Below are 22,901 nucleotides of genomic sequence, written 5' to 3' on the forward strand. Positions count from 1 at the left end.
TTGTTTGCTTGTACTTCTTGCTTGTTGGTTAACAACAACAGCTGATGCAGTGGTTAGTGCTGGTACCTCACAGCTTCAGGGACTTAGTTTCGTTTCTGATACTGGGTGTTGTTTGTGTGGAGTTTGCACATTCTCCTAGTGAACACATGGGTTTTATCCCATTTCCTCCCATATCCCAAAGATGTGTGATTGGTAGATCAATTGGTTGTTGTAAATTGCCCCTGTATGTGGGTGGCAGGAGAAATGAGGCAAATTGATGGGTAAGTAAGAGAGATCAGGTTACAGGGAAATAATTGGTGAAATAGAATTAATGGGACTGTTTGAGATCTGGTGTAGACTCAATGGGTTAAATGGCCTTAAATATAATAAATATGAAAAATATGAACATGCATCACTATGGCTGCACAAATACAGAAAATGCAATCCTATCAATAACTTATGTTTGTCTGTGTGTGTTACATGATTTGAAATTAATCATAACTGAAGCACATTTGTGTTTTATGTAGAGTGGATGGAGGTGTTTTAAAGACAATGGAAGAGTTGTCCATGCATAACCTTGATTACCTTTTGTGGCCCCTCAGTTCCAATCAGCTTTGAGTTCTGCTTATTCCAACTGTCTTGCAAAGTCGAGGCAACTGGACTTTAGGCAGCTGGTCATGAGGCTCTGCCCTTGGAATGCATTCATGATTTTTTGACAGCTCAGTGCTGTGAAAAATCTTTGACCTGTTTTTAAATATCCTTGATAATCAGAGACACATAAAAACAGCTCAAATGGATTTAACTAATTATAAGAATGGACATTTAAGAGAGGTGTGAATGCACATTTTAAGGTGTATCTTAAATGTATAGGTGTAGCATCTGAGAAAATATTCTTGAGCTTAACACTTATAAGCAAGGTATTTGCCTTTCAAATGGAATGAAATCTTGACCAGTCAAGGAGGAAATGCAAAATTAATATTCTAAGAATTTAGCACTTGTTTTCATTTGTTGTTTATGTAGAAATTTAAAAAAAATATATGCTACTGTTTTCAAAGTTTGAGATTTCCATCCAAACATACCCATTTGACCATGTGTTTGTTGTCTTGTCCTCATATACAGTATCTTTTATTAGCTGTGTGTTAGTTTTTTGCTTTATGCTCTCATGAAGCATTTTAGGACATTTTCAAATCTTGGTGGGGAAGGGGGCAGCATACAATGCATGTTGTGGCCAATGTTACTTTTATTCTGCTCAACTTTATGAGATGTTTTATCTTATAGGCACACTTTAGAGTTGGTGACTGTTCAGGTATGATGTCAGTCATTCTGTGGAACTCATTATGCCCAAGGCTCTTTAGGAGTCTAGAGGTTGGAACAGTAATATTTATGCAGCAGTACTCTGTGAAAGATTCATATCAGAAGAGAACGCAACCTGTTTCGTACTACCCAGACATAAAAATCTATAATGAAATAGGTAATGTATTAATGTTCTATTTATAGTAATAAATCATAGGTCATTTGAGGAGAATTTTCTTTATTTTCCAAATGAACAATGTTGTGTAGTTAGAACTGATTAAAAATGATGTGATTATTGCATGACAGCTGAAGGCTTTTCTCCCATACTAAATAAAGCTTGCAAAACCTTTCATGATGTCAGTGATGTGACAGGTTGGAGATTTTATACTAAAATATAAAAATTGCAGATGCTGTAAATCTGAAATAAAAACAGAAGATGCTGGAAACACTCTGCAGGTCAGGCAGCATCTATGGAAAGAGGAACAGAGATAACCTTTCGGGTCTAAGACTCTTTGTCAAATGTTTTGCTGTAGGACCTTTGAACTGAAATGTTAACTCTGTTTCTCTTTGTCTGAATGCTGCCTTCACTTGCTGGGTGTTTTCAGCATTTTTATTATTATGGAAATCTTATATCTTCTAATTATATTTATAGATTTTTAATAGAATTTTAGTGATTGGTAACCTCTCATTTATTTACTGCTGATTAGAAAGACTGACTAGCTAAACATCTCAAATTCAGTTCTTGTTTTATGCACCAATTTCACTTGAAATGAAGTGGATGAGTAACCTGTTTCTTGATTACATGAAAGAAAATTATCAATACTGGATGGAAATGGTCTCAATTATTGATGAAGTCATCTTCCATCAATTTCCTTCAATTCTCCTGAATCATATTCTGTCAGGCCTCTTTCGATTTGACAACAGACTTTGGAGAGAAAGGAGGCCCTCGCAAGCACGTCAGCTTTGGTTTCCAATTCTTAACTACCTAAAGTCTTATTTTCTTCAAATGGTTTGGAAAAGCAATTGCTACTAGAAGTTAAACAAATACATTTCTCATTATAATTGACTGAACAATACTTTTGAATCTTGGATCTTTACACAATTAAGATAGCAGTCCACATTTAACTTACAACAACAGAGTTGTCAGTAAAATATCAACTCCAAACCTTTGTTTTTGGGGAGCTAACTCCTTCAATTATTTTTTTAATAAAGACATTAAAGGATACAAAAGACAATTCAGCAGATAAATTTAATCATGTTATGCTGGAAATAGGTATTTCTATAATCCTGCTTTATCACTAATTCTGGCTATTCAAAATTTCAGTTACTGAGGGGAAAAAATAATGATGATGAAAAATATGATAGGCAACAATCAGATTTTATGTTGTAGAGTCATAGAGTTATACAGCATGGAAACAGGCCCTTCGGCCCAACTGGTCCATGCTGAACATGATGCCCCATCCAAGTTAATCCCATTTGTCAGCATTTGGCCCATAACCTTCTAAACCTTTCCAATCCATGTACCTGTCGGACTGTCTTTTAAAAGTTGTTATTTTACCTGCCTCAACGACTTGCTCTGGCAGCTCATTCCACATAGATACCACCCTTTATGTAAAAAAGTTGCCCCTCAAGTTCCTATTAAATCTTTCCCCTCTCACCTTGCCCTCTAGCTCTTGATTCCCCAACCCTGGGAAGAAGACTGAGTGCATTCACCCTATCTATTGCCCCTCATGATTTTATACACCTCCATAAGATCACCTCTCAGTCTCTTACGCTCCAAGGAATAAGGTCCTAGCCTGTCCAACCTCTCCCTATAACTCAGTCCCTCAAATCCTGGCAACATTCTTGTAGATCTTTACAGCACTCTTTCCAGTTCAATAACATCTTTCCTATAGCAGGGCAACCAAAACTGAACACAATACTCCAAGTGCGGCCTCACCAGCATCCTGTACAACTGCACCATGACCTCCCAGCTATTAGACTCAGTGGCCTGACTGATGAAAGCCAGTGTGCCAAAAGCCTTCTTCACCACCCTGTCTACCTGTGACTCCACTTTCAGTGAATCATGTACTTGTACTCCAAGGTCCCTCTGTTCTACAACACTCCCCAGGGCCCTGCCATTCACTGTGAAAGTCCTACCTGAATTTGACTTTCCAAAATGTAACACCTCACACTTATCCAAATTCAATTCCATTTGCCATTCCTCAACCCACTTACTCAGCTGTTCAAGATCCCCCTGTAATTTTTGATAACCTTCTTCATTGTCCATTTTCGTCACCTTTTTAGTATCATGTTGATATTATGGATTATAAATTAAATAAAATAAGGAAAGTTGATATCAAAACAACAACAGTAAATCGGTTATGGATAAACATGAAATTAATTTAGTGGATTGAAATAGTAGGTAAACAGTTTATATTGTGTGTGTTTTCCAGGAAATTTCTGAGTTTTATGCCAATAAGCACAGAATATACTTTCACATTTCTGTTTGTATTGCAGATATTTCTTTGAACCCTTGGAAACATGCAGCTGAAATTAAGGTTATTCCACCAAAACAAATAAAGCCTGAGTGGAAACTTCCTGATATTAAGTATCAGTTTATTACAAGGTGAGCCACCATTGCAATGGTTTTCCAAATATGTTCTCATTCACAAATTATTAATAAAATGGATACATTTTTGTCAAATAAAATATGAAATTTAAAATAAAATTATTTGGTGCCCACTGCTTTATTTTTTAATTGTCTTGTCAGTATAATTTAATTAAATTTAAGACTTTCAGTTAACAGAAATTATTTTTCATCAAGGATGATTCTTTTTGTTCAAATAATTTGTGAAGAGATAGTCCTGGAGAGATAGTTGACGAGTCCTCAGATCTGCTGGCCTACATCATAGGGTTTTAAAAGCAGTGTTTGCAGAGATGGTGGATGCATTGTTTTTGATCTTCCAGGATTCCCTGGATTTTAGAATGATATTCTGAGATTGGAAGTTAGCAACATAATTCCACTCTACAAGAAAGAAAGTAAGGAAGAGAAAACTGGGAACCAAAGGTCATTTAGCCAAACTTCACTAATCAGGAAAATGGTCAACAAGGACATGAAAGCAGGATACTTGAAAAATCATAATGTGATTTGGCAAAACCAACACAGTCCATGAAAGAGATTCATGTCTGACCAATTTTAAAAAAATGTAACTAATAGTTTAGAAACCAGTAAATCTAATATATTGGCATTTTCAAAAAGTATTCAATAAGGTACCACCCAATTATTATTCAAAATTGGAGTTCATGGATTTGGTGCAATATATTGGCCTAAATTGAGGATTGATTATTGAATATGAAACAGAGTAGGCAAGTTGTGATTAATTGCTTACCATAAGGGACAGTGCTTGGATTTAAGTTATTTATATCTACTTTCAAAACTTAGATGGTGGGACCAAGTGTGGTGTATACAAGTTTGTACCAAAATGAGATGAGAGGTTCACAAAAATTTGCAAATGAATGTAGATCAATTGAGAGGGCAAGAGCAAATGAAACAAAACGTAGAAAAGTATGAATTTATTCACTAGTAGAAACATAGAAAGCAATAAATATTCCATTAGTTGAGAGACATGGAAATACTGGCATTCAGAGGAACCTGGGTGACCAAATGACTGAAAATTTCTGGGTATGTAAGCAAACAATTAGGAGACCAAAGGTAAAGTGCCCTTATTACAAAGGGACTGGTGTATAAAACTGAAGATATCCAATACAATTATTTAGAAGCATGGTGAAACCTCATCAAGAGATCCATGTACAGTTTTGGTCCCCTTACTAAAGGAAGGTTCTTAAGATTTATTTGTGATATGAGAAAGGTTTGAGTAGATTATGCCTAGTTACCTTAGTGTTTAGTTCACTATTCTTGAGAGATTAGAGAAGGTGGATGTTAAGAGAATGTTTCCCCTGGAGGAGACATCTAGTTTCAGAGTAAGGAGATGGCCATTTAGGACCAAGAGTAAGGGAGACTTTTTAATACTCAGCCCCTGGTAACTGTGGATGCTCTCTTGTTGAGGTAGTTCTTTGGATACCAAAATAATGATAAAGATACTGCAGAAAGATGAAGTTGAGATAAACAATCAGCCATAAAACTATTCCTGTTTGTTTCTTAATTCCCTACATAGTACTTACAAAATCTTTTCATAAGTTATTTTAAATTCTACTCAGATGCCATTATTTTCTAAATGGCATTTGAGTAGAATTTAAAATAATTTACAGGGGTCCCATAAATTTGTTTTGAATTACGCATTTAAGTATGTAGATAATAAATTTGATATTGACATTTGTTAAAAACATGACCAAGAGGTTTCAGTAGGAACTAAACTAATCCAGCATTTTCTACGATTGAAGAGCTACCATCCTCTTAGATATTTATGTTTTAACTTTTTATTTATAAATAGTACCAAGTCTTACGTATTTGAGAATAACTAATTCTAATTATAAAACAATATCTTTTTTTCAGGGATAGGCTTGACACTGTGCCTAATAGTTATATTTGTGATGTCATAGGCCTTGTCACCTTTGTTGGAAGATGTGAAAGAATCAGAAAGTCAGGTAATGTGTCCACAGTGCTCATTTGAAAAGATTATTATGATTCTTTATTTTAAATCTTCCATTCACTTTGTAAGGATAGCTTATTCTGGCATGATGGGTTCTCTTGAAACCGTATGCGAGGACTCAGGTAGAAATATTGTTATGCTACTGAGGATACACAGTCCTGCACATGCTATTCTCTACTGTAGATGACTTAAGTTATTTTTATTTCAGGATGTACATTTATCAATATACTTGCACCAATATACGCAGAATACTCCAGTTCATTGAGTTCACAGTAGGAAAAAAAATAGCAGCTCTGTATTTTTGGCATTTTTCAGGCAAACATATTAAAATTATCTTTCATGCCAAGGGTAATCAAAAAGTCTGTCAGAACTGTCAAAACCATCTGCTATCAAGATATTGTAAGCACTGTCTAGTGTCACAATCTATACATAAATCAGAATTAAACTCTTCACGTAGGTAATTAGAGGTTAAGTATGATAGAACTTGCAACATCAAAATTTGGCAATATTTGAGACCAAGAAAATCCAGTCTTTAGCACAAGTTACATTTTAAAATCTTTATCTGGGATTAGTAATGTCAAGTGCAAATAACTCCTCTTGGCATTAAAAAAATTCTCCAAGAACCCAACAAAGTACCTTAAACAGTTGATCATAGCCCTTTTCGTGAGAGGAGTAGGTAACCCAGATATTGTCCTTGATCACACAATTAATCTTCACAATAACCTATTAATTAACTCTTAAAGTAGGCTAACGGCATTCTTCTTTGTAATCCCCATTGTCCACTTTTGATGTTATCAGTTCTGCTGAACCTGGTTCTCTTCCAGCTCTATTCCTATTCCTTTGAGCATCTCCTTGGTGATAGCGGCCTTGATTAATTCTTCGGGGAATCTCTTAATTGAGGTTACAATACAACGTGCAAAAGGTTAATGTAATGATGCCCTATTATCCAATAGACCAATATGAACTATTTATTCTAGATTTTCAAATTACTTCATGAATAGTTTAAAGCCCTGAAGTATGAGGCTTCGTAATGTACTTAATTCAGTCTTGCAGTTGCAAGATTTGCAATTGGGTTGTTAAAGGATCCTCCCTATAATATTTTTGTATGTAAGCTAATTGAAATTGTTGCCAGTTAGGTCTTCATTATTTTCTATTTGTCCTAAAGTTTTGGTGTTGTGTAAACCTTTTGAAGATATGAATGAAAAACTGCAATTTTTATACTAAATTTGACAAAGAATTTCTGACTGGCAGGTCCCTATCTTAGGTCACTTGTGTTTATTTTACCGTTCTGATTTAGTGGCCCACCTATATCACTTATATGCATAAAATTAGTTCATTTGGATCAATAACTTGTTGTTCCTTAGTTTTTGTCACATAAGCATAACTGAGATGCAGCCTCATCCATATGGAATCTCAGAGATCAAAATTATTATTAGGATATTGAAGTATGTTTTCAGTGAATGAGATTTCCATCCTCTTAAATTTGTGCTACTCTGAACAAACACACCTGGAATATATTTAGAATGGAAAAAAAGGAAAATGTGTCAAAATTTTATTCATTCTTCAAATGCTGTGCATTTTAATCCTTATAATATTTTGATCTGATGCAAAGAGCTTCTGTTTTTACTTGGGGCTGGGGGGTTGGAGTGGGTGTTTGGTTACTTTGCGTTTAGCTTCAGGTCGAAATAAATTGATATGTTATAGAAACCACCATTTTCTTTCGTTCTCAATTTTCACTCATCCATGGCATATGAAAGGTGAACATCATTTGAAATGTAAATAATTTTCCACAATAAAGTTATTTTTCTGGAATTAGTAGCATTTATATAATTTTCAATCATGTCTTTTTTTCCCTTAATACATGTAGAACACGGTGATGATTTTTGGGTTCGACGATTTGTTGAAATGGTGGATGAAACTAGTGCAAAACCATTTATTCTGGAACTTTATTGCACATCCCAACCAGAAATTTACAGACAACTTCATCCAGGTGGTGAACTTTGGAAATATTTCTCCCAGATCTTATATTTCCTTATTTTTATTACAGTAGCTTTACAGAGTAAATTCAGAAAGCCCGTGGCTATGTATAATATCTTATGCTCTATCATTGGCCTGGCATTTAATTTATTTTCTTTTGTTGCTGATATCACAGATTACTTAAAGTATTTCTAGTAACTTGGACGTGAATGTAGGATGTATGATTAGTAAGTTGTGGATGACATAAAAGCTGGTGTTGTGGATAGCAAGGAAGGCTGTCTAAGATTACAGCAGGTGAAAAGTTGGGCAGAATATGGCAGAAGGAATTTAATCCAAGCAAGTAAGAGGTGATGTATTTTGGGAAGTCAGATAATAGTAGGACATGTACATTAGATGGCAGGGTGTTAAGGAATGCTGATGAACTGAGGGATCTTGGGGTTCAAGTCCACAGTCCCCTGAAATGGCAATGCAGATAGATAGGGTGGTGGAGAAATCAGATGGCATGCTTGCCTTCACAGGTCAAGGCATAGAATATAAAAGTTGGGATGCTACATTACAAATTTATGAAACACTGGATAGACTGCACTTGGAGTATTATGTGCATTTCTGGTTAGCACACAATAAGACAGATGTGGTTACACTGGAGAGAGTGCAGAGAAGATTCAGCAGGATGTTGGCTGGATTGGAGGATTTAAGCTATGGGAAGAGATTGAATGGGTTGGGTTTGTTTTCCCTGAAGTACAGGAGGGTAATAGATTTATATAAAATTATAAGAGACATGGATAAGGTAGATAGAATTTTTTTTATCTATGGTAGGGGTACGGAAAACAAGAAGGTATAGGTTAAGGTCAGAGGAAGGGGTTTTGAAGCGGATTTAAGGGGAAAGTTTTTTTACACAGAGATTGGTTGATATTTGGAACTTGCTGCCAGAGGAAGTGATGGTGTCAGATACAATTACTACATTCAAGAGACGTTTCGACAGGCATTTAAATAGAGAAGGCATAGAAGGATCCAGACCTAGTGTGGGCAAGTCAGATTAGTGTAGATTGGCAAAATGGTTGGCATGGACATGGTGGGCCAGAGGGCTGTTTCTGTGCTGTACAACTCTAAGGTTCAATGCCTATGACGCTATAACTTAATCATTTTAAAAAAACTTTTAATGATCTTTCATGTGGCTTTTTAATTTTAAAAGATTTTTTAAAATGAGAATAATAACAGAAGCATGCATTTTGTTTATGCCTTGGTGGAAAAGATGAAAATAAAGGTAATAAGTGAAAGTTTCTAAGGTGTGCAGGATGCATCCATGTGTTCCAGAAAAGCAATGCACCTTCTAGTTCAGATGACATTATGGTAAAATATTTATTAAATATTATTTTCATAATTGTATAACATTTTTCAGTCTCTCCATGAATAGCTACCCCATGTTGTATACTATAATTGTACATTTAATCTACAGATTAAACATTCGGGTTATTGGCCTAGAAATTAGATAATGAAACTTTTTTGCTCCATTGACATTGGTTTAATTAGGATTTTGATTGCAAATCATCACCCCAATATCGTAGCGCATTCATAAAAGCAGACCTGAATCTCCTCTTCACATACCTTACTCCGCACTGCACAACCTCTATGATTAAAGGGATTTTTATTTGATTTCAGGTTTTTGGGAGGTTGAGTTAGAGGAGAATTCAGTGCAACTGAAATGAGATGCAGAATTGAGTTTAGCAAACCTTTGAGATGAAGGGTGCTATATCTACCCAGTAAGCACGAGGTGTAGTTATGATCTTGCTGAGCCTCATACATTACTGCAAAGAGAGCCCAAGGCAAGGCCTGGGTCTAAGCAGAGGACAAGGAAGGAGGGGGATAAGTCTCCAGATCTTTTGTAAGCATCAGTGGTGCACTTGCTTTACAGAGAACAATGAGTATAAAACAGGTAATTATTGGGACTGCCTCCTGTTGCAGACTGAGTTCCAACCATAGGACCATACCCAGACTGCTATGCTTGTGACAGTAAAAGCCAGTGGTCATAATCTTTCAAGCAGTGGAAATTGATTTTCACCACAAGTCCCAATTTGCACCCCTTCACTGAAGCTTTCTACCATAGAAGAATGGAATGCACCACCTTCTAATGTGGTAGAGTGCAATAGATAGTTGCAGACATAGAGATTTGCCATAATAGTATGCTATATCTTGGTTCAGAGTACAACCTTTGTCCTCAGCTGTGCAACAATTAGGCTAGGAGATAGGATTAGACAGAAGGTGTCAAGGAGAGGCCATCTCAAGAATGTGCTGTGATGATGCGCTTTTTTGTTGTGTTGGTTCAGCTGACCATCCCATTTCACAGAAACACTGCTTGAAGAGCCAGTCTTTCACTGCATGGAGACAGGTCTGAATAACATTTTGACTAGAACTAATAAGTGGCATTTTACATTCATGCCACACAAATTCAAGCAATCAACTTTGCAATAAAAGTTAAACTACTTTCTCACATTGATGGCACTACAATTGCCAGTATTCCCAAATCAATATTTTGGGGATTGCCATCAACCAGAATACTTAATTAATCAGGCTGCAAAGCACCTCAGAGGCTGGGTATTCTATAGTGAGCTACTCAACTTCTGCCTTGTTAAGCCTTCCAACAACTTACAAGGCACAAGTTATAATCATTAAAGTTGTACTCTATCTACTCAGATGAATGCAACTCTAACCACACTGAAGCTTTCCCAGATGATTGAAGGAGGCACAAGAAGGAAGTGACAAGAAGAGGGACCTCTCAAGATGTACAGTTGTGCTTTGCTTGATTGGCCTTTGCTTCAGCTCCACAGGATCAAAAAGGCCAATCAAGCAAAACACAACAGTATATCTTACAGTCACTACTTACATGCAGAAAAACCTGGATAACATTCTGACTTGAATTTAGGGGCAAGTTAGATTCATACCATTTAAGTGCAAGTGCATGATTTCTTCAAGGGAGTGATTGTACCGTGTGATCTTGGATGGAATGCAGCTTTAAGACAGTGTGAATGTTGGGAATGTGTTCAGCATGGGAACTGAGTGGTTGCATAGAGTAAATTGTAAAAAAGAAGTGCAATTTTAGTGGTGTGCTACATTTGGGAGTTTGGCCAGCACAGACATTTGATGTTTTATACCTCTGATATGTTGTTTCTTGAAGTTTCAGGCAGTTATTTAAAATTGGTTTGTTAGTGTGTTATTTTAACAATAAGTGTAACCAGTTTAAAATTCCACAACTTTAAGCTTGTTCATCTATAACTTTTCCCTAATGAAAAGTCATCAACTGAAATGTTAGTTCTGCTTTTCTCTCCACATACACTGTTTCCATCTTTTTCTGTATTTATTTAAGATTTCCATTGCTTGCACTATTTTGATTGTGTCAAATGTTCTGGTAGTTTGTGACCTGAATGAAAGCGATTAAATTCTTTTTTTGAATTCTTGCAGACGACACAATTATTGGTGGGGCTTTGGATATTGAAGAAGCTTGTCAAAAGATACATCAGGATATACATCAGATGCAGATATGGGCGGAGAAATGGCAGATGGAGTTTAATCCGGGCAAGTGTGAGGTGTTACACTTTGGGAGGTCAAATGTAAGGGGAACGTACACAGTAAATGGTAGAACCTTAAGAGAATTGATGCACAGAGGAATGTTAGGGTTCATGTCCATAGCTCACTGGAAGTGTCAACACAAGTAGATAAGGTGGTGTATGGCATGCTTGCCGTCATTAGTTGGGGCATTGAGCATAAGAGTCAGGAAGTCATGTTGCAGTTTATTAAAACTTTGGTTAGTCCACATTGGAGTATTGTGTCCAGTTTTGGCCACCCCATTACAGGAAGGATGTGGAAGATTTGGCGAGGGTGCAAAGATTTGGCGAGGGTGCAAAGGAGGTTCACCAAGATGCTGCCTGGATTAGAGAGTATTAGCTATAAGGAGAGTTTGGACAGACTTGGATTTTTTTTCTCTGGAGCGTCAGAGACTGAGGGGAGAACTGATAGAAAGTTATAAAATGATGAGAGGCATAGAAAGGGTAGGTAATCAGAGAATCTTTCCCAGGGTAGAAATGTCAAATACTAGAAGGCATAGGTTTAAGATGAGAGGGGGAAAGTTTAAGGGAGATGTGTGGGGCAAGTTTTTTTACACAGACAGGTGAAAGTGGAAGCAAAGACCATAGTGGTGTTTAAGAGGCATTTAGACAGGTACATGAACATGAAGGGAATGGAGGGATATGGACCAGCTGCCGGCAGATGGGACTAGTTTCATTTGGCATCATGGACAGCACAGACATTGTGGGCCAAAGGGCCTGTTCTTTGTTCTAATTTGTACTGCATTATGAAATGCCTTGAATGTTTATTCTACAATAGACCAAATGTTTAATCAATATATTTATCTTTTTTGAGTTTTTAGTGACTTTTTTAGTGTGCACTCAGATGAGAGTTGTCAGGAACAAATTCAATAGCATTACCTATTTGACTTCATCATATGAGACTCAAATTTTTATCACAGGTAAACGGTATTCAAATAAAATTGGGTCTTTTATTTATTGCTTTTGTTTAAATTTATTGGACTGATAGTATTTGACAAGAAAATCTGTAATTTAAAAGTGTATTCCGGAGATACATCTCCACAATCAAAATACAGTATGTTGGATACCTGCACAGCTCCAGAATCTCAGATTTGATCCTGACCTTGAGTGTTCTCTGTGTGGAATTCATATGTTCTCCTTGTGACTGTGTGGGCTTTCAGGGAGCTTCAGATTCCTCCCACATCCCAAAGACATGATGGTAGGTTCATTCACTAATGACAATTGTCCCCAGCATAGGTAGGTGGCAAAAGAATCAGGAGGAGTTATTGGGTATGTGAGGGAAAATAAGTTAAAGAGAAGTAAGATGGGGAATGGGGAATGCTCAGAGCACTGGCAGTGATTTGATGGATATACAAGAAAATACAAGAAAAAGAAGCAAGTGTCGCTACGCTTCCGGCACCAACATAGCATGCCCACAACTTCCTAACCTGTACATCTTTGGAATGTGGGAGGAAACCAGAGCACCCGGAGGAAACCCACGCACTCATGGGGAGAACGTACAAACTCCTTAGAGACAGTGGCCGGAATTGAACCTGGGTCGCTGGCGCTGTACTAGTGTTACGCTAACCGCTACACTACTGTGTCGCCATAGTATTTCCAAGCATAAAATGATTATGATGTGTTAATCACTTACAATTTACACATGACTCCTGCATTACAATGGGGTTGCATTCCTAGAAAAGAAAATACTGCATTGATACATGAAGGTAGCAGATTTTATCTGTAAATATGTTCTTTTGATTGAGATTAGGGATAAACTGATGTTTTGGAGATGTAGAGGTTGATTTTAAACTAATGGACAAGATGTAAATCTGGCATTGTGGATTAACTGCCCATTATGAAAACCATTGATTTTTAATCAATTGAAATTAAAATTAGTTGACTTCTATATTAGTCAGGAGATTTACAACATTAATTTTATGCTCAGGTATGCATTAACAACCTGCCTCATGAATTTTAATTGTTTAAAAATTGACTGTTTCGGTTATGTCTTTAGAGAGGTATATAAATGAAGACATGTTGAAACTTTTCAAAATCAGGTATATTAATAAGATTTTTCAGTTGAAAGTTATACTTTAAGTAATTTGTGAAAAATACAATGCAGGTTATCACAAGGGAAGACCATATACAACTGATAACACAGTCAAAAGATTCCTTCATTGGGCAAAATTACAAGATGAGAAAGATTTTCTGAGAAGGTCTCTAGTAGGAGGATATTATTCTTCTCCTCTACTCCCATCAAATTTCAAGACCTACAGTCAAAATATGAAAGGTATAGTTAGAGTTGAAACTATGTAATAGAGTTTACTGTTAACAGAAAACAGTTTCTGAATTCCTTCTATGAACCATCTGAGAGAATTTGTCTCACACTAAATTCCCAGAAAGCCAAGGTCCTTAACCAACCTGCTCCAGGTGCATAACGCTATACCCTCTCAGTCAAGATCTATGATGAGAATAAATGTGGACCACTTCCTACATCTCAGGAGCTACCTCTCAGCAGGAGTAGATAATCTTGATAAAATCCACCACTACATCCAATTTGCTAGCGTAGCCTTTGCCAAAGAGTGTTTAAAGGCACAGAGCTCATGTTGTACCAACCAGTAGCAATATCCACTTCTCCATATGTGTCAGAGACATGGACAGCTTAAGCAAGCATCTCAAAGCACTGGAAAAGTACCACCAACACTCCTCTGTAAAATCCTCCAAATCTAGTGGCAGACGAGGCAAACCATGTCGCAGACTAAAATACCCAACATCATGACTCTGCTTATGTTCCATCAGCTTTGATGGGCAGGCATCATCATCTGCATGCCTGAGACTGGCAGAGCCTACAGATCTAAAGTGAACTCATCAGTTGCCTCAGAACTCACAGAATTGTAGTTGAAGCAATTGAAAGTAAGGGCAGACTAAGAAGAATATATGTACTCATTTATTATGTAATTGAGTGCTTATGTTTTTTGCTGAACATTCTTGAACATGACATTGTGTCCCAGATTATGCAAAATGCATGATATCCTATGGAAACTTTGCTGATGCTTTCTTTTTGTGAGCATTATTATAACAGAGAAATAGCTTTCATTCCACTGAAAAATGAGATAATTGAAAATATTGGCCCAAATAAATATACCATTATATTTTAACTTTTTTAAAAATAGAAACGTTAAAATACAAAATTACCAGTGAACAGGAAGTTACATTGTTAGGAAGCAGAAACAGGAATTTGACAACAACAAATCTCTGAAGCGGGATCACTGGAACAGAAACTTAATTTTCCAATTTTGAATAACAGGCAGCAGCATGATTGATCAAGAAGTGTTCTGTGTGTAAATTGTAGATAGAAGAACCAATGGAGGCACTGTGGATTATATGTCCCCCTTCTGTCCCATGAATCTATGAAAGCTGATTTGACCTTGAAATCTTATAGCTTTTTGCTGATGGTAAATTAGGGAACTTCATACATGATAATACTAATTGTTGCTGAAAATGTTAAGGTTTACTGGCTCCAAGCCCCAAGTGGGCCTTGTCACTGTTTCAAAAAAGTTACTGTGTTAAAATCTTTACTTTCATGTATTTCATAAGTGATTCTCTGAGGAAAAAACATGCATAGTCACTATTATAAAAGTAGAAGTGTCTGCATGGGTGCTTCTCACCACTTCCTCATTTAAAATAATTTGAATGTTACATTGTGAATAATGGTAGTTAACAAAAATACTAGTAGAGGTTACTTGAGAATTTCATTACATCATGTAACTGACAAGTGGTTGAAATGTGAATAATATTGCATATAATTAATTTAGTACTACAGTAGTGCTTCTGTGTTCAATATTGGCATTTTATAATAATATATAGAAGCAGTAGTGGCACTAGTATTTCTTATTGAAATTTATTATGACGTTTTACTGATTATTGGCATCATTATATTTTTAGGAAACCATTAACTATTTTACTGAAAGTTTAGTGGCTAGAATTTAAATCACATTCTGCTCTACAAAAGAAATAGGTTAAACTTAAAGTATCCACAAGACATGCTAATCATAATGTATTGTCATACATACACTGATGATTGCACTTCTGAAACACAGGGACTAGTTAATTAAGAGAAAGATAATTTTTGTAACTTTTCTCACTCATGCCTTTATTATTGCAAACTGCACAGATTCTTATTTTTGAGTTCTAATGTATTGTCCTAACAAAGTGTAGTAATGAGATCATTTTGTTTTCAACATAGCAGAAGTCAATCTCACCACACTGCACAAGCTAAAAGAGGAACTAGAAGGTTTGTATTACAGGGAGCATAAACGTATAGTCATTGAAGGAATCATTACAGCTGTCAGATATACTACCAACACATCTTCTATTGGAGGTTCAATGTACAAGAAATACACTCAGGTATGAACTATATGTATAACTGTATTCTTTGTCACTTTCTAATTGCCATTTTGATTTTTTAAGGAGAGAAAATCCCAACCAAGGTTCCTTGTCATTTGTGGTCTTTCTGATTTTTCACTTCACTGACTGGGCTTGTCATGCCATGTAACATGATTGAAGATTACTTCCTGATCTGTATTAATATGTAGTGTTTCTTGGGTTCTGTGATCAGCAAAAGCAAAATATTGCAGATGCTGAAAATCTGAAATATATAAATATTTTGAAAACATGCTGCAGGTCTTTCTCTCCATAATTTGTGGAAAGAGAAAAAGAGTTACTCTTTGAGATCAATATCTTTTCACCAAAACAGATGCTGCCTGATCTGTTGAATGTTTCCAGCATTTCGGTTTGTATTCCATTACCCATGACTTCATTACGCAGAGTCAATAACAAATGATGAAAATTCTTGATCTTGTGCTCTGCTCATGTATATTTCTCCTTAAAAGATGATTCTTTATGGCATCATTGAGTGGCATGACTCATGAACTGCATGAAAGCAATCCATAGGTTAACTCCCTTTTGAGTGAACACATTGCCACTGCTAATTCTGAAATGGCTACTCAGGATCAATTCTGCTACTGATTGGTGCTCTGTAACCTATTCTGGCTATGCCTATTGTAGAAAGAGTAAATTGGAAACATTTGGGATCAATTTATATTGTACAGTCACCTCAGCATGAATAGATTCTGCAGTATATATGGGCTATAATTTCAAGCCAAAATGAAGATAAAAGTGGTTAGAATTTTAAAAGGCCAGATCTTCTGCTGAGAGGCAACCTGCTCAAGTTCACTGGTCATTTACACTTGGACCACAATATTTCTTTCAACATGGTGTTGATGGTAGTCTTCCTGTAGGAGGCTAGCTTCCAATTGATTGGCAATGCCCTTCACAGCACAGGGCCTCTCCAGGTATCTCCATAAGGCATTCACTTGTGCAGTGTAGGGGCAGCCAGCAGCACAGGCAGCAAGGTGGAAGATGCCCTGTCCATTATAAAACCATACTAGCACTGGACTTGAATACTTCTGCTGAGAAACCCTAGTAAGCCCTAGCCTAAGTGCTGGTGTCAGACCAGAAGATCTGCCCTCATATGTCCAACCTCATTATTTAATGGCATTTCGTAAATCATCTGTTTTGATTGTTGAAATGTATTGATTACATACAGCCTGTAAACACTAAAAAAGCTGCCACTGTGCAATCGAGAGATTCATCCACTGAATATAGAGATCATTTGGCTAATAACCAAGCATCAGAACAGGATTACTTCTGTAATTTCCATGGGACATTTCAAACTTTCAACCAAATATTAGAGTCTGAGGAAGAAGTTATGTCACTTGGAAGAAAACATTACAATATAAGGTAATTTATTTTTATTTCCTTCAGCTGATGCTGTAAAAAAAAAGTAAAAGCAGGTGTAGGCTAAATGACTCATTGAGCCAGCTTCACCATTCACTAAGAATATGGATAAACTTGACAACAATTTCACTTTTCCCAATCTATCCCCATATTGGTCGATTAATTTCGTGTATAATAACCAATCCCTCTCAGCCTTGAATAGCAAAAGTTTATAATCTTCTGAGAGAAGAGATCTCTCCTCATCACATACAATGAGAATATGACTTCAGTTCTAGAATCTTCAGCTAGGAAAAAGTCTCTTAGCATCTAGCATGAAAAACTCTCTCAGAATTTTCTTGAATTTAATAACTTCTGAAATGTTTGTTTTTATACTAATTGGTGCAAGATTTAGGCAGTAATCCAAAAATTGTTATGTTTTGAGCAGAACCCCATTCTTAGTTCTACCTATATTGTCCATGGACCATAACAGCTAGATTGTTCCTCTCCACCTTCAAATTCTTCTTCTGTCATGAAAAGTATACCTAAATTCACATAGGCATACACTTGTAGTCATGGCTGCAGGGAATAGCTTCTCTCTCCCTTACTACCCACCATTATATCTATCATATTTTTTTTATTCCCTGCACTTGAATGCCCTCCTATATGCACAAAAGTTACATGGGCAGTTTTTTTTTCTTTTCTCAACTACACCAATGGTATTTGCAGCTGCCAGACAATGGTAAATGTTGAGGTTCCTCTCCGACTGTATCTGTGGTTCCTTTATTTGATATTTGGTCAAAATATCAAATATCTCTAATACCTTCACTTGTTCAATTGGAATAAATCAAAATAGAATTCAGCTCGACAGCTCTGAGCTGTGGTTCCTCAAACTGCAAACAGTTACAGCAGATATTGTTGTCTGGGGTTATTCTTCTCTATAAAGTCTTATGTGCTCCAGTTCTACAACATTTCCTGCATTTAACCTAGTTTTTATATGACTAAGAAGTTATGAATTTAATTCACACATTTTAAACCAATTAATTCAATTAAAAGGAGCATCTCCATTCCCCTCCTCTATAATGACTTTACTGTTTATGGCACACTTATCTTAGCAAATGCCTTGAAAATGTGTACTATTTAACAATCAGGGAAGTTAAGACACATACATACATAAGTGACTATGAAATGATTTGTTTTATAATAACCTGATGAAGAATGCACTTATGAGTCTTCAATTTATCATTGTTGAACATTCCTTTTTAGATTTTTCCAAAATATATAAATGATGCAAACAATTGATCTGAAATTTTATTGAAAATATTTTAATTCTGTTATTAAACTGAACAGTTTTGTTTAGAAAAAGTACCTGATTCATATTACTGATTATAGATCAAGGAAAAAAGAATTGTTTCAGACTTTCACCTTGAAAAATAATTCTCCTGATCCAGACTTATTGTTCAGTTGTGAAGAAACAGAGGATGAATATTTCACTGCTGAAGAAGGTTTGTTTCAACATGGGCTTCCCTTCTGCTTATGCTTCTCAAAACCTGTTATATGAGGGAATTTACTACGAAAACACCTCCTAAATTAATCAAAATTGACTCAGGCTAGTGAAAAAATAAATTCACATCCACAAATAAATTAATTCAACCTTCTTACGCATGTCTTGCTTTTGTTATTTTAGGGCTCCCCGTAGTTTTTGTAGTCAGAAATCACTATTTTCTAAAAAAATAGTATTAACAGGGCCAGTACAATTGTCATTTGTCCAAATTGTGGTGTACTTTATGTTTTGCTTCTAAACAGTTAGGAAATCTAACCAACATGACAGTATTTCCAGCATTTTCTGTTTTCATTTGGCTTTGGTCATTTAGGCTGAACAATAATATGGTTTTATAGACCACTTCAGAAGGCATTTCCAGCCAGTTATATGGTAACTACTAGAGTGCCCTTCCCTAATGGGTTGTTAATAATAATAAGCCTGTTAAAGTTATATATGAAATACTATATGAACAATTTTTAAAAAGAAAAGTAACTGATCCATATTACATGAAATACGATATCAGGCAGTATCTGTTGCACATGTCTGCTGAGTATTTCCATTATCTGCATTTTTCGCTGCTTTAGAGTAACCAAGGATGGGTATTTAATGTACCTTTGCTAATCTCATACTTCATGAAAATAATGATGAAAATAAAACAAGCAGAGCTTTCCTGAATGACACATATGCACTCATTACTTGTAAACCAAAACATTGTAAGATCATATGTTATCAGAATACTTGATAGGCAAACCAACAAAATAGCAGGATCAGTGATGAGAAGTAGAGGCTGTTGGAGGCTCATAGATTGAAGCAGTTATAAACCATGGCTTTAATTCGTGGCTGTTGATTTAGCAGTTAGTTTCGAACAGAATTGATTTTACAGTGTTATATACTGGAGCTTGGGGGATTTCAGTTTCAGAAGAAGCTATATTTATGAATTTTATTTTATGTTGGAATTAATTAACATACTTAAATGAGGCTTACTATTACTTCCAAGTTTCATAAAATAGTATTTGTCTTTTGAATGACTGATCAGTACAGTTTATGATGCAAGTTTGTTATATAAACTGTCTACCGTTTTTAAAAAGTAAAATAAATTTTCACCAATATTGCAGATACTTTGTTGTACCAGACAAGCAAAGCAATTATTTGGTCATATCATTGAGGAATAAAACCTACATAGGTTATAGATTATTTTTATTAAAATTTTCTGTTAAATTTTAGATCACCCTGAAATGGAAGATGTTGCAAAGTCCAAACCTTTCGAATGGGAAAGTTCAAAGTGGTCTGAGATTAAAGGTCATTTGAAAGAATTTCTATCATTTGGCCAACTACTTCCTCAAAGTTGCCCACAAAAAATTTGAGGTATGCAAAGAAGGAAGCAATAATGAGCCAGCATAATCTTCATCCGTCAAGATGTGACTCATTTCTACTTGATTCCATCAGCAGTGCTGGGAAGTTCACAAACTGTCTGGACTCATTGTTATTATACATTGACCATTGTTGGTATGTATTTAATGTTGTGATCAGGGAGAACTGTTCATGCCTGGTTCTATATAACACACTTGTTTCACCTTTGACAGATCTAAATCAGGAAATTGCTATGGATGTTGTACTTCTACCATTGGGAACTGACAAGGCCTTCAGTAATTCTTCAAGGAATCACAATTTTATTTCCATCCTTTCTGGTGATTGTACTTCAGAAACACCAACCTTAAATGGTAATGTGAATTCTAGCATCCCTTCTTAAAATTAACATAAAAAGAAATGGTGGATCACATGTTGGTGGGATACAAATGAAACTCTGTTACTTAATAATTGTTTATAAAGAGAGTTGACTTTTATTTGTTTGCAAGAATATCAATGAAAGATTAATAAGTAATACCAGTCTCCTATCTGTAATCGTGTCATAACAGCAAAGCATTTAGCAAATCTCATTGCAACACATGCTTGATACTAATCATAGAAATTAATTCCATATTTAAATAAAGTATTCTGTTGAAATTAGTAATTGGTTTTCAAGTAAATTAGAAACATAAATTATATTAATTAAGAATTTAATTAAGCATTTCTTTGAATTCTTTGGAATCTTTAATATCTCAAATTAGAGATCCCTAATGCTGAATAGGTATCTTTTAACATATGTTAAGCTGATTGATTTCTTTCTTATTGAATCATGGAAGCAGGATCAGAGATAGAAGGAAAACACTTTATGTGCATTTTGGATGTCTATCATCATGGGAATGATCAAACAGAGGTTATTTTAAACAGAGCATACAAAAAGGAATAATTCATTATGAAGTAAAAACAACCCGCATTTGTCTAGTGCTTGCCTAATTCAGCAAGATATCTTGAAGTACTTTGTGTTAAGGATGACAAACAAATGGATGCTGCAAGTGATGGATTGAAAGTTGCTTGTTTAAAAAAAGTCTCCCTTCTTAAGTACTAATTTTAAAAATTAAAACTTTCCAAAAATATAATTAGCTGTCATACTTATGTGCTTAAAGTTTTTGTGAGTGGCTTAAGAATCACTGAGCCTCGTAATATGGAGCTAAAATAAATTAATAGTTCTTTAATGTTCTTATCTACTTATTAATTTGGTTTGCAATATGTATGGTAGTAAGTTTAGTCAGCTACATTTTTACAGATAATTCATAAAATCAACAAAAATAGATATTTTAAAAAATTTTTGCCTATTTACCAACCATCTTCTCTTTCAAATATAATGATGCTTGCTGAATATGCTTCTATTTGTACCAATGTACTATCTCGCTTGAAGGGCCGTTCTTCACTTACGTACAAGCATTGACTGAGTGTACTGATCAGTATTACAATTAAGCCAGATCCTGCGCTTGTTCAATATTCTGGTATCAGTATTCTGAACAGGAACAGAAATTTGAGCTAAAATTTATTCTTGCTCCCAGGATGTTGTGGCCAGTTGTACCACCCTAAGTATATTACAGCTCATATAAGTTAAGTCTACATAGAATGATGATCAATTCAAGACCTTCTGATCTTGTAACATTCAAAAGAGCAATGTGTTGTGTAAACATTTTGCAAGCCAACTCAAAGATTTTTATGAAAAGATTGAACATAAATTTTCCATATTAATGTTAAATGCATAATATGTAAAAGCAAAATTATACTTAATTTGCAATTCTGAGCAAATTATAAGTTACTAGCTTCAGATGTTCCTTGCATATTTATTATCTTGAAAGACGTAATGAATTTAAGTACAGTGTTGAAAGACACTTTTTTCTCAGTTACCTTTTATGCCCATTTGTTGCTGTACATCTCAACCATTTAATTAACACACTTTCTATGATAATACATCAGACAATGTGTTGAAGGTAAGATGAGGTGTAAAAATTTTACTATTTAGCCAAGTCAATTGACTCAGAATATAAATTTTAAAAACCTGCAATAGCTTCTCCCAATAATAAAATCAGGGTAATTTCTCTAGAATAATGAAATGTGTGGAGGATAGTTGCTAATAAGTTATGTGCATAAATCCAATCTCAGTTATGATCACAAAGCTTGATTGACAGAGGAATTGACACTAGCTGGCTACAGTGTTGTCACTAAGAACAGCCCATAATTGGAAAAAATAATGCCAATATATTTAACTTAATTGGTCATTTTCCTTCTCTTGGATGATTGCATTTTTGAATTTGAAGTGTTCCAGGACACACAAAATATTATATTGATTCCATTAATTTATGTGGAAGTTAATGTGGATTTCTGGCTGGAGATGTCCGAACTATTCTGAATCAGTGACCTGCATATCAGCAAAGAGAATCACTCTAAAAACAATTCTGAAATATCTGGCACCTGTGGCTCCAGATTGCTTAAAGCGAATCTTCTGGAGTAAGGAAGCATCTAAATGTAAGTCACCTTTAACATGGAAAATATATTCTTCAGTTAATTACTTAGAAGATAGGTTCTTCAATTGACTTTCTTTTCTAAATTATAAATGTGAAAAAGTTTATCTTAAAAATCATATTCTTCATACTAGGAAAGGATGGAAGTTAAGGTCTTATAATGTTAAGATAAGCTAGTTCTTCTGAGACTAGCTTATCTTAACATTATTTGACCTTAACTTCCCTCCTTTCAATGAAAGCAATAATGTTAGATATCCATCTTTTTTTTACTTTTTTACTT

At 35.3% G+C, this 22,901-nt stretch overlaps 1 protein-coding gene across 1 annotated transcript; it reads left to right on the plus strand.

Moving 5' to 3' along the window:
• The first annotated feature begins 1,290 nt into the window (after positions 1-1,290).
• LOC127576161 (RPA-related protein RADX-like) lies at positions 1,291-21,968 on the plus strand. Its single transcript, XM_052026550.1, has 8 exons — positions 1,291-1,450; positions 3,772-3,880; positions 5,768-5,859; positions 7,732-7,854; positions 12,262-12,360; positions 13,545-13,712; positions 15,672-15,829; positions 19,965-21,968. Exons 1-8 carry the CDS (start codon positions 1,291-1,293, stop codon positions 20,046-20,048), a joined length of 993 nt encoding a protein of 330 aa, XP_051882510.1. The 3' UTR covers positions 20,049-21,968.
• The last annotated feature ends 933 nt before the right edge of the window (positions 21,969-22,901 follow it).

Source organism: Pristis pectinata, chromosome 11, assembly GCF_009764475.1.
Source record: "Pristis pectinata isolate sPriPec2 chromosome 11, sPriPec2.1.pri, whole genome shotgun sequence".
Lineage (NCBI taxonomy): Eukaryota > Metazoa > Chordata > Chondrichthyes > Rhinopristiformes > Pristidae > Pristis > Pristis pectinata.

Bases quoted from the DNA above. Each gene is read 5' to 3' on its own strand.
- LOC127576161 (XM_052026550.1), top strand. From the start codon at position 1,291: ATGTCAGTCATTCTGTGGAACTCATTATGCCCAAGGCTCTTTAGGAGT. The intron at 1,451-3,771 runs GTAATGTATTAA...TTTGTATTGCAG, and splicing joins AAAAATCTATAATGAAATAG to ATATTTCTTTGAACCCTTGG. The intron at 7,855-12,261 runs GTGGTGAACTTT...TTGAGTTTTTAG, and splicing joins TTACAGACAACTTCATCCAG to TGACTTTTTTAGTGTGCACT.